The following is a 16,971-nucleotide window of genomic DNA, read 5'->3' on the forward strand; positions in this document are numbered from 1 at the left end:
GGCTATATGGCACATGCTGTACAGTACAAATTCATTGGCGGCGGAAGCAGGGGGACATTATCCCCCCAGAAATTCAGCAAAATTGTATGCCAATAAGTCCCCCCTCGTCCAAATCCCACAATATGAATGTCCCCATTTGTCCCCCCCCAACTTCCGGCGCCACTGCACCCAAACCCAAACCACCAAGGGTCACACACAAGAGGATTCACCAATATGAACGAACTAATAGTTGAGTGATTTCGACATCCATTTGCTCCTACTTCATGGAAAACTCATCGTTGAACCAATGGCTATATGCGTCGTAACATAAATATGACTAGGAAAGTTCGAGAGATGGAAACCAATAAGAACACGATCCGTTAAAACAGGAAGGAATTTATGGAACGGTTTATTATCATCAATTAGTAATTAATTAATTAATCAATTATCACTTCACGTCCATAAATATGTAGATAATACATTTCTCCACCTCATTTAATACTTTGTAGTACATAATAATCATAATCAATAACTGGATCCGTTAAACGCATCGGACAATAATTTAGTACAATTTAGTTTCATACATAAGTAGTTTGTAAGCAGCTTTCTCTTTCCTATGTACAAAAGTGATTCTCTCATCTGCTTAATATTTTCTAGCCTTTTTTGAAAACTAGATCTCTTTTCTTTTCGTCGTGTCACAGTTTGCAACGAGTTTCATCAGCTTATTAGCAATATTAGTACAGTATCATTTTCATTATTACGCAACACAATTATATTTTTAGCTTATATAAACAAGACGCGGTAACAGTCCTCCTCCTGCAATATCCTACTTACTTCGTACAAATAGTGATATATTTATGCAATCCTTACACACCTTGTGGTTTAGAGAGGAGAGAGAAAGCACAACATTTATTCTGAGACTGTCACAATATTTTAGGACCAATCACTGGTCGTAAATTGCCGAGGTAAGTAAAGTATGTACATAAGTAAAGTAAGCTTTTCAGTTTAAATAGACTTTCGTTCGTTCGTGCTGGTGGTGGAATAAATTTCTTGGAATTTCCACCACCTCACCACAATAATTAATGGGACGACTGTGTATGTACGTAATCTCCCAAAGTGAAGTGTTCTGCAATCAGGATCACAAACAAAATCGCTCCCACACAAGACAAATTTAGGTAGGAGAAAGGAATCATGCTGGAAAATTGTAATTAATTATACCCAATTACTGCTCGAGTAGATATGCAAATAAATACATACGATATAGATATAGGGAACTTCAAAATAGTGAAACCGTATTAAAAATAGCATCCTCCATCATGTAGCAAATTTATGAAGTTTAGCCTAGTAATTGGTAATTCGACCCTCGTGTGGTGATTGTCATTTTAGCAGCCAACCAACCAGCCAGGCAGAAAGAGTGCTGCGAATTGGAATTGGATCTCCTCCATCTATCTCTTCGTCCCCAAAGGACTTCGATAGACACCGAAATGGTTACCTTTTAACCCTGACACGTAAATACAATCTCCTCCTCGTCATTTTTATTAGACGGTGATGATTCCTCCACCCGTGTCCTCGAGTCCATGTTTATTTACGTTCCATTTCAACAACAAGGTTCTAATTTCCTGAGGGAGTCGTAGATAAAACTTTTATAATTTGAACTCAACGATACGCGATAGCATTCATTCCGAAATGAAATTGTTTGTGACCCAGGCCGACGGCAGGATGCGAAGGACGACACGTAGTACGAACCAACGAATACGATACGATGACGATACGATGATACGATGAGATAATTGCTATCGTGGTGGTGATACATAATAGAATATTACGTACTCTGAAGTGATTGATATCATTTACTTGGATGGGATGGATGATTGGTTGCATTTGCAAAAAAGACGACATTTTTTCACAAGATTTCCTCCATGTCTTGCTTCTCGTACACGCAGTGGGCGTCCTTTCCCCCCATGACACGCTTCCCGTTCTCGTCCGACACAATGACGATGGGGATGTTTATATGAGTGGGGTGAGATCGCCCCATCATGTTGCACGAGAAGAGGGACGGACTCTTGGAAAAGTTGTGCAGCTCGGCTGTGCAAAAATTAGATATTCGCCAACTTTTAGTAATTGCAAATTAGGCTGGCTGGCTGAGGATGAGATTGAAAAATAAGGAAGAAAAGTAAGGCTAGTTTAGTAATGAGTTGGGTGGAAGGAAATAACTTTTCGTTGGGTAAATGAGACGGGATTTGGAATGAGATTTTTTTCTTTTTTTTGGAAAAGAAGATAGTACAGGACAAGTTTTGTATCTTAATTAAAACCAGACTACTAATCTCGCTACTTTCTCCAGGTCGTGGATTATTTCTTATGCAAATAATAATTAGTATTAGTGCGATACACATACTTTGGTAAACCCGTTCCCGGAACATTCCAATCTTTTCGGAAATCCAGAACGGACAACAGTGTCGTATCAGACATCCAGCTGTGAGACAAACGAGGGCAAACAATCCCAGAGTCAAGGCTACCGTAGATCTGGAACAATGCGAGAACAATACATAATTCGAGCGATACGATTAGTTTGATTGAATCATGAAAATATGCATTAGCATCGACTTACAAAGTCGAATATTCCATATCACGGGTAAAATATGGGTGATTTTATTGGCTTCCTGTCAGTTTGTTAAAGTTGTTCACATTTTGTCACTCAAAAATCCTAGTCTCATCTCAACTTGGCCACAAGATTAGGTTACGATACGATTGTCGTGTCTCATTTTGATGCGATTAGTGGAACGACGCTGTTTGTGGTGAGACAACTCTGAAAAGTAACATTTCCTTCATTCCCTTGTCCTTCTCGCAGCACAGAACGGAGCGGTGGAACGGTGAATAATCTCATTTTGTCTCTCTTTTCAAGTCTCCTCAATAAAGTCTGCCAACCAAACTTGTCAAAATTATGAACAAGAAGATCACAATCTTTCCCACAAACACGAGGTAGCTTTCTCCTCTCTCTGAAGCAATGCACTTTTCAGACAAAAGACGGGATGCTGTCACAACCGTGGACGAGACGATGATGATGATGATACGACCAACCAAGTTCAAGGAGAGTGACTGTCTATCTAGGTACAACTTTAACTTGAGGCGCTAACTAAATTCACTTTGTTAGTAGAATTTCCTCCTCTCCTTATTAATAACTTTGCTTACTTACTTTCTCCAAAACTCTTCCCCGTTGGGTGTCTTTTGCACGTTATTCTTAGCACGGGAACCACTTGACGAGCAAAATGACACTCACTCACTCACGACCAGTCGACTTTAGCTGATAACTATTATTACACTGTTACCCTGTCATCGTCGTCGTCCACCAGTCCATCCATCAGTCAAGGACGTGTACCTTTCACTCCGTTTCGCATCGTGAATTGTGTAGATCGTTTATATTTGTTTGCTCCAGTGCAGATTCGATTTCGGCCCTCGACACAATAACGCCAGAAAAAACGGACCAACGGACGACCAAACCAAGTGGAGAGAGAGAAAGCAGCAAATAAGTGTTTGTCCCAGCGTGAAGGAGGAAGAAAAAAAGAAGACTTTCACCAACTCGATCAACCAAGATGAAAAAGAAATAGAAAAACAATCTAATTTTCTCCCGTGATTTCACCTCCACTCCACTTTTCGTCTTGTGAGACTGTAGCTTACCGTCCGTCTTAAGAATTCGAGTCCCCACTAAAATGCACAGCTCGCTTGGCTAAAACCTTCTTCGTCTCTTTTATGGCCAATGTGAGTGTGAGAGATGATCAACACCAAACAAAAGCGTCGTTGTCACTAAGAAAAAAGTGCTGTCTCTCACTTACTTTCTCCCTTTTTCGTCTCCTTTGTGAGACAACTATTATTGCTCAGATATGTGAGGAGAAAAAGGTCGTTTCGTCCGCGTGCAAAATTGTCACCCGTCGTGACACCACCATCACCACCACCAACGGAACGAATTAGTGACAACTACAACCCACAAGCGGTCGGTTGGTCGGATACAGTAACAACACGCTTACTTTGTCGGAGAGGAGTCAGATTCAGATTTTGATGAGGCAAGCAGCCAGTTCCAAAGTGAACTGAACCCGGCCCGGACGAGGAGGAGAAAGTGCGAGGAGAAAGCCACCAGCCTTACCACCACTGCTAAACACACAGACACAGATAATACCTTTGCCCTTTAGTCAGCCTGGTTCAGTTCGGAGAGAGAGAGAGAAGACCCTCTTCATGTTGCCTCGCTCCTCATCTGTTGATCGGATAGAGAGAGAGGAATGTGCAGCAGTCAGTCGTATCAGTGATGGATGGCAAGTTGGTTGGTTGTGGTTTGCTTTGTTTTTATTTTGGTGATTCCAATGGAGAAAGTATGTATTTATTAGCGGCGAACAAAGCTTTTTTTGTGCTATGCTTTCTTTTCCCTTATGGATTTTATGGCATGAGACGAAGTGGTATCATCGTCGTCATCATCATCATCTTCAGGAGCAGCAGAATCATCTTCTCTTCTTATTCTTTTGCCAAGTCAAACTTTCGACAAAACTTTGGTCTCAAGTTTGACGACAGAGTTCGGTTCAGAGAGGACATTTCTAGGTCTTCTTCTTCTTCTTCTCTTGGGTTGTTTGAATTTCAAATTCCATTTCTGGCTGAGCGAGTTGAGTGAGAAAATGTATACGGAATCACATCACGATCACGTAGCGAACATTTTCAACTTCATTTACTCTGGATTATGCGAAATCAAGTTTGTTTGGAAAGGGATTTGAATAGGAATTAAGTCATGGCCATCATCACCATCCATTTTGTGAGGACGGTCCATTTGACGTGTGTGTATGTAGAGTAAGAAATCAAATTTCCTCCTGCTGAGTACTTTTTCCTCGAAGTATGAAGACCCATTTTTCATAAGGATCCCATACACAAAATTCGGTCTTCTTTTAATGCACGGACCATAGCAGAGTCCTCCTCGGATTAAAATGAGAATGAGAAGATCCGCTCAGGAGGGGAGCTTGCGAGGTTGATAATAACAGATCTTGATGCCCTTTGGATATGTGGTAGGGACCCATGAGTGTACTAAAACCCTGAAGTAGTTTGACTCCATGGCCACATTTGCGCCCGCCACACCCACTCAAAAATACCCAAAAAACGCTTTCACTCCAGTTTTCACTCACTCAAATCCACGTCAAAAATCCAATTTTACTCGGATTTTGAAATTTCTTTCACCATTATACTCCCAGATAGTTTCTTTCTTCAATCCAATATCAAACTCAATTTTATTGATGATTATTTCGCAAACATAATTTGTTTTGTTGATGACTACAACAATGCTCATTCAGAATTTTAAATTTTAAAAATACTAAAAATTTCGAAAAAATTGAGTTTGATATTGGATTGAAGAAAGCAACTATCTGGGAGTATAATGGTGAAAGAAATTTCAAAATCCGAGTAAAATTGGATTTTTGGCGTGAATTTGAGTGAGTGAAAACTGGGGTGAAAGCGTTTTTTGGACATTTTTGAGTGGGTGTGGCGGGCGCAAATGTGGCCATGGAGTCAAACCACTTCAGGGGTTTAGTACACTCATAGGACCCTACCACATATCCAAAGGGCATCAAGATCTGTTATTATCAACCTCGCAAGCTCCCCTCCTCAGTTCATACAATGAAATTTATCTCGTACTCACTTTGCAAACCGAATTTACTTACTTCTTGTTCACAGGTCTGCCTCGAGAAGAACTTTCCCCTCAAGTTTCTCCCGTCGAGAAAGTAGAGTTCTTCCACCACCACCACCACCACGATTCCCCAACTACTTTATACCTACGTATCTATCTCTCCCCCCTTTTAAACTAAACGACGAATTTACGTGTAATATACGACGATAGCATATAAATGATGGCATAAAATATAAATATATATTCTCACCCTGTGAAAACGGGAGAGATAGAGCGAGAGATAAGAAAAGTGAGATCCTCTCCTCCAATCCAATAGGTTTTCTCTTCTCCTTCTTCACTCCCAGAAAGTTTGGTCTGTTTCGCTAAGAGTTATTGCATGCAGGCAGAAAGTGGGTACCGTTCCACCGCACTTTCACCGTAATAAAGCGGTAGATGGATTTGCGAACGGAACGAGGAGGCGATGGTGGTGCTACAAATGCTAACTAATACCTTGATACTTTAGGTGGGATACCAGACCACGGGAGAGTAAAACCTGTGATGATGAGAAAACCAGAGAAGATGGATGGGCACCGTACATACGACGATTCCTGAGCCGATTTTGATGCAAATAATGTACAACAATGTGCAATCTCTGGGAGCAGGCTGGGCTGGTGTGCGGGGCTATTCTTCATGGTAGCAAGGAACGAGTCAGGAAGGGAGATAAGTCGGCCTACAATGTCGAGAGATGAGCGATAAATACGTACATGGCAGCCAGCCCGTGGGTTTTCTTACGGTGGGAACTTTACTTTCACTACCGGACGACGAACTGGGAGAGAAAGTGAGGTCGTCCGTAGGTTGCCTGTACAGGTTTCCCTACATATTTGCATTTCTCCTCTGTTTCCTCCGCGTCATCACGAGATGATCATCAGTTTCTCATTAGTTTGATGTTTGATAGATTCTAGACAATGGAGGACTCCTTCCTTACACATAACATATTTCTGCTGTTGGAACGAGTTGAGATTCGAGTGGGGAATGATTGCCAAATATTTTGTGAAATTAATATAGAAATGAGGTCACATCTCTTTCAAAAGTATATCTAAATGTACGGGCATCGATCTTCAACCTGTTTGCCTAACGTTTTCCAAAGACTTTTCCGACGGAATCCGTTCCGGTGACGAGATTTATATTTGATTCTTTATAAGTATTTGGTGTTTCGTTGCGCTGCTATACGTCTGATGGTGAGTTGAATAGCACTTGAAGCTACCCACCTGCGACCTGCCTACCTGCCTGCCTAGCCTACTTTACCTTCCTTTTCTCCCTAAACCAAATAACCATTAATACTTTTACCAGTGGTACTCTGATACTCGTGTGAATGCTGTGTAATGGCGTCACAAGGCAAGCTTTCAAGCCACAGGGGTCTCTTCTTCTCATCCTGAGCCGAATACATATGCAGCATTCACTCCTCACTCGCTCCTTACTTACATGCACCTAGCACGACAAAACTGCTTTCACTGAGAGAATCAGTCTTCTCCTGGTGCAAAAAAAGATAAACTCCAATCCAGGTAAAGTAAAGTAAGTAAAGTACAAAAGCAGCAGAAAAGCAGTCCGGTTGCAGGCTACAGGTGGGGGAGAGAAGGAAGAGAGAAGTGACGTCTTTTCAGACTTGGTCGATCCATCTTTCTCCGCTTTCTCCACCAGACCTTGCCTGCCGTCCGTGGATGGAAAGAAACATAATATGCATGCACATACATACACGTAGAAGAGCTGACTCTGTTGTGCTTTTGCAGGTGCAAATGCGGCATGAACTCTGTTTTTTGGATGCACGGTTGCTTTCCAAGTGTTTGATGATGATCCATCTTCTCTTGATTTTGACTAAACACAGCCTCCTTCAAGAAGAAAAGATGATGATTATACTGTGCTGGCTGACCAGATTTATGGTTCTGGATTTCCTGGCCTTGCATGTGCATGAAATGTAACTACAGAAAGGTGGCTGCATGTACGTATGACACCTGTTCTCGTCGTGTAGGTAGTCTTGTTGCATGAAAAATTGGGAAAACAACTTTCACAAGAGCGAAATATACATGTCTCGCATGTCTCGCATTTAACTTTTTGTATGCTCAATTTTACGACCTCTCGATCCTGCTCCGTGTTTGATGTTTCTGGATCAGACTGCTTTCTCTCCGGAACGAATTTGTGGCTGCCACATTATTGCGAATCTCGTAAAAATCGAGACAATGAAAATACAGGGACAACAAATGAATGTAAATAAGCTGATCCAACGGGTGGATGGAAAGTATTGGAAACTAAGTCTGCTTTTTGATTGCTTAAGGATTATAGTGGCCTCGTAAACATTATTATTATACATCGAGTACAAGAGCAATAAACTTCAATAAAGCAGTTGCTCTGCTTGCTGAACGAGATGTCATTCCACCCTTGCAGACATGGGTGCATACGTAACAAATATATCAAAATTTGGAGAAAGCATAGCGGTACGTGAGACAATGATTTTTCCGGTGTGAATACACCCCGATTTTTCAAGTTCTTTAAAAAAGGGAGAAATTTTAGACTAAAAAGTACGCCGCAAGAGAATAAAATGTCCATTACTGGCTGAGAACATTACATATTGCTTTTTACATGACAGGAAGAAGGAGTTAATCGCTCGAGCAGTTGAGTGCTCTTGTAAAGGTTAGTCCTGGCGGTGGTCTGGTCTGGTCTGGTCGTAGTCGGCTAAGCAGAAGTAATGATAAATGGTAAATCGGACCCAGAGGTACAAGGAAATTATACTACTTTCTCGCAACCCCTCTTCTTCTATATCTCTTTTCTCTAGCCGACAACAAAATAAAGCGGATCAAGAGACCTAAAAATACTTACCTGGGATACAATCCGCATCCTCATCCTGCCAACCAACCACCCAACCAATAAGGTCAGATGGATGGGGCAGAGAGACGTCAATGCAATGATGCCCAATAGGAAATAGAATATCGCCTCCTGGAGGAACTTACTTATGTGTACCTTAGACTTACTTACGAACACAGTTTCCCAGTCTCGGGGGAAACCTAATCTCTTGGATTTCATGAAGAGGACAAGATGCTAGGATTTTGTGGGGTTGTTATGTATGTATGTGCTCCCCATTTTTTAAAGGTTATTGTAATGTTCTGGTCTGCTTCGTATCTTCGTATTCTACGTACGGACGTCTTTGATGTGGTTTGAGAATTATTATGGTGAAGGGAAAGTATTTACTTGACGGGAAATATTTTATTATTAGGAACAAATGCGCATAATTGATTTGTGGTTTTACACGGGTACTAATTAATAACAGTCTTCTTACTAGCGATACAGGTATATTGGTTGTTTGTTGGTACTTGTAAAGGCCTATGGTTTATCGATATTGTATATCTACATAAGTTACGTCGAAGTTATTGATGAAGAATTGTGTTGGGGAATTATGGATACATTTGATTTCGGCAAAACAAATAATTCTGCCTGCACAATGACTCTGCAGGAAGTTGCAAAGTCGAAGGTCATACATAATTGAAATACGTTTGTTGTACTTTGTTGAGGACAATGGAAATTGGATTGCAAAAACTGTAAATTCTAACTCATAAGTGACTTGTTCTCAAAATCTTTGAATTATTTAATCGAATGTATCGTCAGAAATAGAAAATAACCATTTTATAATCTTAAATATGGCAAACGAAGTAAGCCCTTGTCAAGGAATCAATTAATTTAAGGTACATGAACTTCATGAGTGCGACAAAGACACTATGTCAGAATAGCATTATACTATAGTAAGGCTGCTTGAAAAATACTTATGCGTGGTTATAATTATATTATGTGTCTAGGATCTCTGTTTTCTTCGCTACCACGAAAATCAGATCAGTTCCTTATGTTATTATCTTGTTGAATAATTATTGTTTGGTAGGAGGAGCAGATGCTTGAGGACCGTCAGTGTAATAAGGGTTGAATGGCAAATTGGCGTTATCAATGTCCCTGGTAAGCCCTGGATAGGGGGGAGGTGGATCTGAATTGAGATGAAATAAAAATCAGTACAAATTCTTAGTCTTTCTATAATCGAATCAAAAGTAATTACCGGCAGGTCCAGGGTATTGTTGCTGAGATGGATCATACGGAGGTTGTTGGTAGCCAGGCTGTGGATACTGGTGGTAAGGAACTTGTTGTTGTTGTGGCAGATATCCGGGATGGCTCATCATTGGTGGTTGTTGTTGTGGAACGACGAGAGGAACAACGGTGACCGACTCTTGCACCGGGTACGGTTTATTCTGTTTGTGCGCATTGTTCGAAATTGCAATCACTGAAGGACTCGTAGTTGTCGAGGATGCGACAGGAATTGATTGCACTTGGTTAGCATTCGGTGCTCGAGATGGTGGAGCAGAAATAGTTATCGTCGTTCCTCCACGTCTCTCTTCTGTTGTGACAGTGGTTCCATTTGCTTCTACGGCGGCTGAATATGTAGCAAAAAGAATAATAATTTGGGTTATTAGAGTTAGCTAATCAACCATGAATTTTATTTTTAAAAGTAAATCTTACATCGGTAAACGACTCCACGGCGCCGACCTCGCATCTTAGCCAGGAGACATATCGGACAGCAAAGGCAAGCAATGAATGCAATAATTGCAACAAAGAAAAACACCACGACTCCAACAATGATATTCACAATTCTAGAAAATTAAGAAATTAATTAAAAGTTAGTTTGAAGTAAGGAAATCCATTTTGTAAATGCATTAAATCATAAATACACATATTGACTCACGTCTCCATTGTTTCTTCGTCGTCAAAGTCAAAGTCCTCTCTGTTTTTCTTTTTCTTGAAGTCCCAAAAATCGTCACGATCCGGAGAAGGCCTAGCGTCAATACAATGCAAGGAACATAAAACGACGACGAAAATAACTACAACAAACGATGCGAGATTAAGTCGAAGCGGAAGAGGAGGGGACGAGTACTTCTTATCACGAAGACACTTGGGCATGTCCACTTCTTTCTGCAATTATCATTTTCATAATTAGCTCTAAAATATTACAGTAAAATTTAATTTAAAGATTGGATATATTAATCTTTATCGAAAACACTTTCAACTAAATCAACCCGTTGTACTTACTCATGGGTTACCCAATGAATAAGTACAAACCCATTCACTACCACCAAATCAGATAGACATAAATAAATAGTTATCATGCGATAACACTGATAACTTACCTCGTTAAACTAATGTCCCATCATATTCACAATTGACTAATGTTTTAGTCTTGGCAGCTCAATATAATCTCTTTCAAATCCTATAATTAGGATTAGAACATACAAAATTTTCAATTTTCTAGAAAATAGACATTTTATTTATTTATTTAATATTCAAAATCAAAAACTTACGTCAATCAAATCAGTTTATTCTTCTTTTTTTAAACAATGCAATGTTCAATCTTATGTTTACACACTTTCTAATATTCACTTAAATAAATAAGTTCAATCGTACAGCAGTAGCAGTATAGTCAGTCAGTAATAATGGATTTATACGGTAGTTGGAATAAATAATAAATATTTCGAAATTTTACAAATTAAACTTGTGTGAATTTTCTTGCTCAGAATAAATTCACACACATCCTCCCTTCACTGCTTGCATTGCATTCCTAACCTAAACAACGTCACTCGATGGCATTTGTGCAAGAAAGAAGTATGACTCGTATGACTCATTATTACTTTTTTTCGTGGAATCGTCATATACAGACAGCACCATCACGGCCTTTGGCGAATATTATGCAAATCGATTCGATTATAATACTCAACATGAAACTTTGCACATATTACTAATTCATACTACATAACTACTCAACTTCCTTTGGTAGATAATCCACCAACTAAAATGCATGCACGCACATATCCATTGTATTATTAACAAAACTACTTATCGTGTAAGTACTGGAAGTTCTGTAACAGAAAAAATAATGTATGCAAACATTTTTCTAATGCTTCACTAGGATTTATTCAAAAAGTAATTCTTTGGATTGGAATCATACAAATTTTTACGATACGCACAAATATAATTTAAATTTAAAGAAATCGATTCCAATTTGTACAATTGATCGATTTTGGTGAGAGAGTAATTTTTCAGTAGTACGTCTCCTGCTCGACCCAGCCACCGGGGGGATAAGAGCGCAACAATAAGCGACGGGTTTCATCATACACCCAGATGAAGAGAGAAAAGGGGATCGCCAAAAACCACCATTGAGACCTTAAAAATAAAGTCATTTTTTAGTAAAATTTTTAGTAAACATTTAACTCTTCAGATAATTAATTAAAATGCAACTAAAGGCTTACATCAAGGGGATCATTTTCAAGCCGGCATTGATGTACGGAGTGTAGCACAAAAAGGCAGCGAGACATGTTTCAAAGACCAATCCAAAGTTCAAAGTCCAGTTCCTGTAAATCAATTGCATATTGATTTTAGTTCAGCGATCCGAAATTCATACAAGTCAAGGTAACTCTTACGTCATTCCTTGTTGGAAAATGGAGTTTTTACGAGTCTTGGAAATGATCAAATCAGCCCATTGCACGACGACGATGGCAACGAAAAATGCAGTCTGACAAGCATACTCAAGATGTTTGCGTTGTTTGAAGGTCTAAATGATTTTACAAAATTTGGTCAATCCTTTCACTACGTTGCAGTGCATGGAAGTATAAAATACTGCGAGTTTAATTTGAAACTCACCCATTCCTGCCCCCAATGGTCTTGAACAGACTTGACTTTGTTATCCCAGTCTTCTCTGATGCCAAAGAGATTTTTGGGAAGAAACCCGTTTTCTGCCATGATGACAAAATATGAGAAAAATCCAGCGACCGCTTGCATCATTCCAATTTGACCGTATGCCATTGAAATTAACCTGTCGAGATGTAATATTTAATTATAATTCTTTTTGCCCATTTTTTTCATTTTTGAAAGTATAAAAAATCGTACCGCTCGTTGACAAGTTTATCGCGTTTGGAATTACGAGGTTTGCGCTTCATGATGTCAGATTCAGGTCTTTCGTAGGCGAGACTATAATTATTTTTAAAAGAAAATGTGACCAGAAAATTCGAAATTTTTATGCACAGGTTTAAATTATTTATTTATCCTATACCTGATGGCAGGAATCATGTCAGTTCCAAGATCGATACACAGAATGGTAATGGTTCCCAAAGGAAGGGGGATTGAGGCCACGATGAACATCAAGAATGGTGAAATCTCAGGAATGTTGGAAGTCAAGGTGTAGGCAATGGATTTCTTGAGGTTGTCGAAAATCAAACGACCTTCCTCCACACCAACGACGATGGAAGCGAAATTGTCATCCAAAAGAATCATGTCGGCGGCCTAGAAGAATGGAATAATGGTTAAATACAAATAATGTAATGGTAATTAAACTAAATTAAATAGTTACCTGTTTAGACACGTCGGAACCTGCGATGCCCATTGCCACTCCGATATCGGCCTTCTTCAAAGCTGGGGAATCATTGACTCCTGAAATTTCATATCGACAAAAATTATGAAATTACTCACATGCACAAAAAACTAATTATTAATGAAGCAATGATGCTAATATTTTACCATCGCCAGTTACTGCAACGATGGCACCGTTCCGCTGACAACCTTCAACAATGATTAGTTTCTGTTGGGGGGACGTTCTCGCAAACACAATTTCGCTGTGAGTGTTGAGAATTATGTCGATATCATCGGGTGACATGTCCTTCAGTTGACCTCCATGAATGACTGCAGCTTTTGCCTCTGCTGGGTCAACTTGTTCAACTGGAAGTCCCGTTCGTTCCGCAATTTCTTCAACGGTCGAGTTTTCTAAAAGAATGGTAACAAGTCAAGATAACTATGTAAACTGACCAATATTACAATTATTGAGTTATGTACCTGGAGAAATAATTCCTACATTTCTTGCAATAGCTTTCGCAGTGATGGGATGATCTCCAGTGACCTGAAAAGAATTACATGAAATTGTACATCAATAAATTAATTGAGAATACCGAACTGGAAACCGACCATGATAACTTTGATGCCCGCAGATCGGCACTTTGAAACGGCATCAGGCACAGCAGCTCTTGGAGGATCAATCATGGACATGAGCCCTACAAATCGCAACCCAGTAATTGGAAAATTGACGTCTTCATTGTTGAATTTGTATCCTTTCGGATATTTATCGGCAGGCAGGACCATGTCACAGAATCCTGAATTTAAAGAATATTTAGTTTAATAGAATAGAATCATTTACAAATTTCTCGGTGGCAATGGCACGAATTAAGTCTGTGCATACCGAGAACACGCTCTCCCAACCCTCCAAGATCCATGTATGCCTTTTCGAACGCAGATTTCATCGCAGCATCCATATTTTTCTCAGAACCGTCAACAAAAATGGTGGAGCATCTGTCCAAAATCCTTTCAGCAGCGCCCTGATAATAAAACCATACATAAATTTATTGCTTCATGAAATTAATATCAGTAACATGACATTATAGATAACTAACCTTCATAACGAGAAGATTCCTGTTATCGTTTTCCAGTTCGTGAATTGAAACCTGGTATTTGTTCGTGGAATTGAACGGCACTTCGCAAACTTTCTTATTGTTAGCTCGAATTCCTTTGATATCATGGGTCACGATTTCCATGCATTTCAGCAAGGCTGCCTCCGAAGCATCTCCGTTGACTTCTCGTTGCAAAATGGGAATGCTTTCCTGACCACCTTTGAATTCGGCTCGGCTGCATAAAGTGGCACACCTGCAGAGGGCCTGAGAATAAATAGAAATTTTTTTGTTTTAAATACATAAAGCTCTGTCGACACTAACAATCAATTTTAAATTGCGTCTCACTTTAAATCCTTCGTTTGTAACGTCATACGCAGCCCCAGACTGATTTTCGGTTGTGTCTGCTTCCACAACTTTCAAATTGTACCACATGTGGGCAACGGCTGAAAATTAAGCCACAAAAATTACAATATTTCCAGATCAGAATACAAATATGCGTAAAAATTGTTGCTGCTTATTACTCATCCGATTTTGTGTCAACGTTCCCGTCTTGTCGGAGCAGATGGTCGAGGTGGACCCCAGTGTTTCAACGGCTTCCAGATTTTTCACGAGACAGTTCTTTTGTGCCATTCGTTTCGCAGTGAGAGACAAGGCGACCTAGCAGAGTTTCATTTTTTTAACAGTCCCAATTCCTATCGATAATGATGGTGTTTTAAAAATTATTACCGTGACGGTGGCCAGTAATCCTTCAGGAACATTAGCCACAATGATGCCAATGACGAAAACGACCGCATCAATCCATACATATCCCAACGCGAGAGCCAAAATTCCGAACGTCACGCCCAAGAATACTGCAACCCCGGTAATAATGTGGATAAAGCGCTCAATCTCTGCGCCGATAGGGGTTTGTCCTGTCGTCAGCCCGGAAGCTAATCCAGCAATTCGACCCATAACCGTGTTGTCGCCGATTCTGACAACGACACCTTTACAGGTTCCTGCATATTTATAAATACAATGGTTAATCTAAAAATAATCAGTCAACAAAGTTCGCTTTTATTTGTGAACTAAAAATTCGAACCTTCCACAGCGTTGGTAGAAAAGAAAGCCAAGTTCTTTGTTTCGAGGGGATTTTCATGCGTCATTTCCGGCCCTCTGGACTGAGGCTCACTTTCACCCGTGAGTGAAGAGTTGTCCACCTGGATCGAATAATTTGTCACACTTAAGTTACAGAATTTTCCTCATTTGTAATTAAAAATTACTGTCCTACTTTAAACTGGGACGCTTCTAAGACTCGAATATCTGCAGGAACTCGGTCCCCAAACTTTACGAGGACAACGTCTCCCAGCGTCAACTCTTCCGCGTGCACGGTTACAGTTTCGCCGTCTCGAATGGCTGTGGCAAATTGGGGAACGAGATTCTTAAAAGATTCCATAATACTGTTACTCTTGGCTTCTTGAAAGTAGGAAAAGATTCCGCTGAGACAAACGACCACGACGAGAACGATCCCCAGCCACAACTAGATGGAAGTTTTAATAAAAGATTAATTTAAATGAGAAGATAAGGCGTATGTATCCACATACGTTATCATTCTCAGCTTGGTTTCCTTTGCTAGCGATCTCAACCCCGTACGCGATGAAGCACAATATTCCTCCGACCCAGAGGAGACCGGCAAAACCTCCAAACAGATTCAACAGCAACTTCACCCACTCTGGCGTCCTCGGTGGCGGTGTTAACGCGTTAGGACCGTATTTTGCACGATTTGTCGCCACAGCATCGGCCTTGAGCCCCTGCATAATATACAAAAACAAAGAATCAGTAATATGATTCAGCATGATACATTTTAAGATTCTAAGATTAAAATTTTGGTACATTTTCCAAGTCGGTGTCGTATCGCTGGCATAATTCTTCCAGACTTATCTTATGGTCATCAAGTTCCAACTCCCCCTTGAGTTCGTTGAGATCCCTCTGGGGTTTTTGGCATTTTTGGACAATGCACCCCATCGCGGTGAGGGTGGACTGTTATCTGAGAAAAAATTCCAAATATTATTTCAGATATTCATATTTTGAATGGGCACAGAAATTGAATGGAATGAGCAGAATTGCAAAAAAATTCACAGACGAGACACCCCAGTGCGAAGAGATATAAAGAGGATAAGTGATTAAAATATTGATAAAAGATCTCACCGACCTCTTGAAAATGATATGGGTTCGTCACTTATGCGTGGATTTGGATTTTAAAAGCGGTTACGAAATATTTTTCTACTGGGTTGGCTGGCAAAAAGATTCTTCAACAGGACAAAAAAAAGTTCAAGTCCGTTATTTTGAAATTCGGAAAGAAACAGAATATCGCCATCGCTACCACGCAATTTCAATAATTTGATTGCTGATACTTTATACTTTGAAGAAAATAAACTTCGTATAGCCCGAGCTGGTCATGTATCGTCTCTTTCGTAATTTAAGTAGACAAATATATCATGGTGGATGGCATGCTTCATTCGGTTTGGGGTTCCGCTGACCAAAATACTCTTGAAATTATGTATCATTTTGTTCTTATACACACACATACCATTAAACAATGATACTAACAGAGTCTGAACTCTGAAGTTCAGACTCGGAACCCGAATGATACCTCTTTTAAATACCTTAATAAATATAAAGTTGAGTATTTGAGTCTCGAATTTCGAGATGACGGAACAGATTGTGCTAAATTTTAAAATTTATAGAACGTAGGTTAATTATCTCATGTAAATGTTCATCCGATAGCATGCCAGACTGACAGGCGACGAGACATTATAAGCCCAGATTCAGAGGGCCATGTTATGCGCAGATCGTCGTCAAACCAACAAA

The 16,971-nt window shown here is 39.9% G+C and overlaps 3 protein-coding genes across 3 annotated transcripts; all 3 read right to left on the reverse strand.

The window, feature by feature from the left end:
- Positions 1-372: 372 nt before the first annotated feature.
- Positions 373-4,057, reverse strand: LOC118439305. Its single transcript, XM_035860520.1, has 3 exons — positions 2,588-4,057; positions 2,375-2,502; positions 373-2,064 (listed from the first exon to the last, which is right to left on the reverse strand). The coding sequence occupies exons 1-3, from the start codon at positions 2,602-2,604 to the stop codon at positions 1,883-1,885; spliced, it is 327 nt and encodes a 108-aa protein (XP_035716413.1). The 5' UTR covers positions 2,605-4,057; the 3' UTR covers positions 373-1,882.
- A 4,789-nt stretch (positions 4,058-8,846) lies between these two features.
- Positions 8,847-11,264, reverse strand: LOC110860517 (ras-associated and pleckstrin homology domains-containing protein 1). Its single transcript, XM_022109572.2, has 6 exons — positions 10,996-11,264; positions 10,825-10,904; positions 10,383-10,609; positions 10,160-10,290; positions 9,702-10,073; positions 8,847-9,632 (listed from the first exon to the last, which is right to left on the reverse strand). Exons 3-6 carry the CDS (start codon positions 10,595-10,597, stop codon positions 9,520-9,522), a joined length of 831 nt encoding a protein of 276 aa, XP_021965264.1. The 5' UTR covers positions 10,598-10,609; positions 10,825-10,904; positions 10,996-11,264; the 3' UTR covers positions 8,847-9,519.
- Positions 11,265-11,595: 331 nt separating this feature from the next.
- On the reverse strand, positions 11,596-16,408 carry LOC110860635 (sodium/potassium-transporting ATPase subunit alpha). Its single transcript, XM_022109711.2, has 20 exons — positions 16,313-16,408; positions 15,994-16,147; positions 15,705-15,911; positions 15,392-15,640; positions 15,203-15,320; positions 14,851-15,119; positions 14,646-14,781; positions 14,470-14,567; positions 14,128-14,388; positions 13,917-14,052; positions 13,646-13,830; positions 13,517-13,580; positions 13,205-13,447; positions 13,038-13,117; positions 12,741-12,970; positions 12,578-12,658; positions 12,332-12,503; positions 12,112-12,242; positions 11,941-12,042; positions 11,596-11,854 (listed from the first exon to the last, which is right to left on the reverse strand). Exons 2-20 carry the CDS (start codon positions 16,123-16,125, stop codon positions 11,731-11,733), a joined length of 3,018 nt encoding a protein of 1,005 aa, XP_021965403.1. The 5' UTR covers positions 16,126-16,147; positions 16,313-16,408; the 3' UTR covers positions 11,596-11,730.
- Positions 16,409-16,971: the final 563 nt, after the last annotated feature.

The sequence above is a fragment of the Folsomia candida genome, unplaced genomic scaffold, assembly GCF_002217175.1.
Source record: "Folsomia candida strain VU population unplaced genomic scaffold, ASM221717v1 Fcan01_Sc033, whole genome shotgun sequence".
NCBI classification, from domain to species: Eukaryota; Metazoa; Arthropoda; class Collembola; order Entomobryomorpha; family Isotomidae; genus Folsomia; species Folsomia candida.

Excerpts from the sequence above, each read along its gene's own strand:
- LOC118439305 (XM_035860520.1), bottom strand. Across the intron at positions 2,065-2,374 it reads CCGGGAACGGGTTTACCAAA|CCGAGCTGCACAACTTTTCC; the intron begins GTATGTGTATCG and ends ATTTTTGCACAG.
- LOC110860517 (XM_022109572.2), bottom strand. The coding sequence starts at position 10,597 with ATGCCCAAGTGTCTTCGTGATAAGAAGTACTCGTCCCCTCCTCTTCCG. Across the intron at positions 10,291-10,382 it reads GACGAAGAAACAATGGAGAC|AATTGTGAATATCATTGTTG; the intron begins GTGAGTCAATAT and ends TTAATTTTCTAG. Across the intron at positions 10,074-10,159 it reads CCGTGGAGTCGTTTACCGAT|CCGCCGTAGAAGCAAATGGA; the intron begins GTAAGATTTACT and ends CTACATATTCAG.
- LOC110860635 (XM_022109711.2), bottom strand. The coding sequence starts at position 16,125 with ATGGGGTGCATTGTCCAAAAATGCCAAAAACCCCAGAGGGATCTCAAC. Across the intron at positions 12,659-12,740 it reads GACATGATTCCTGCCATCAG|TCTCGCCTACGAAAGACCTG; the intron begins GTATAGGATAAA and ends AAATAATTATAG. Across the intron at positions 12,243-12,331 it reads ACCATTGGGGGCAGGAATGG|ACCTTCAAACAACGCAAACA; the intron begins GTGAGTTTCAAA and ends AAAATCATTTAG.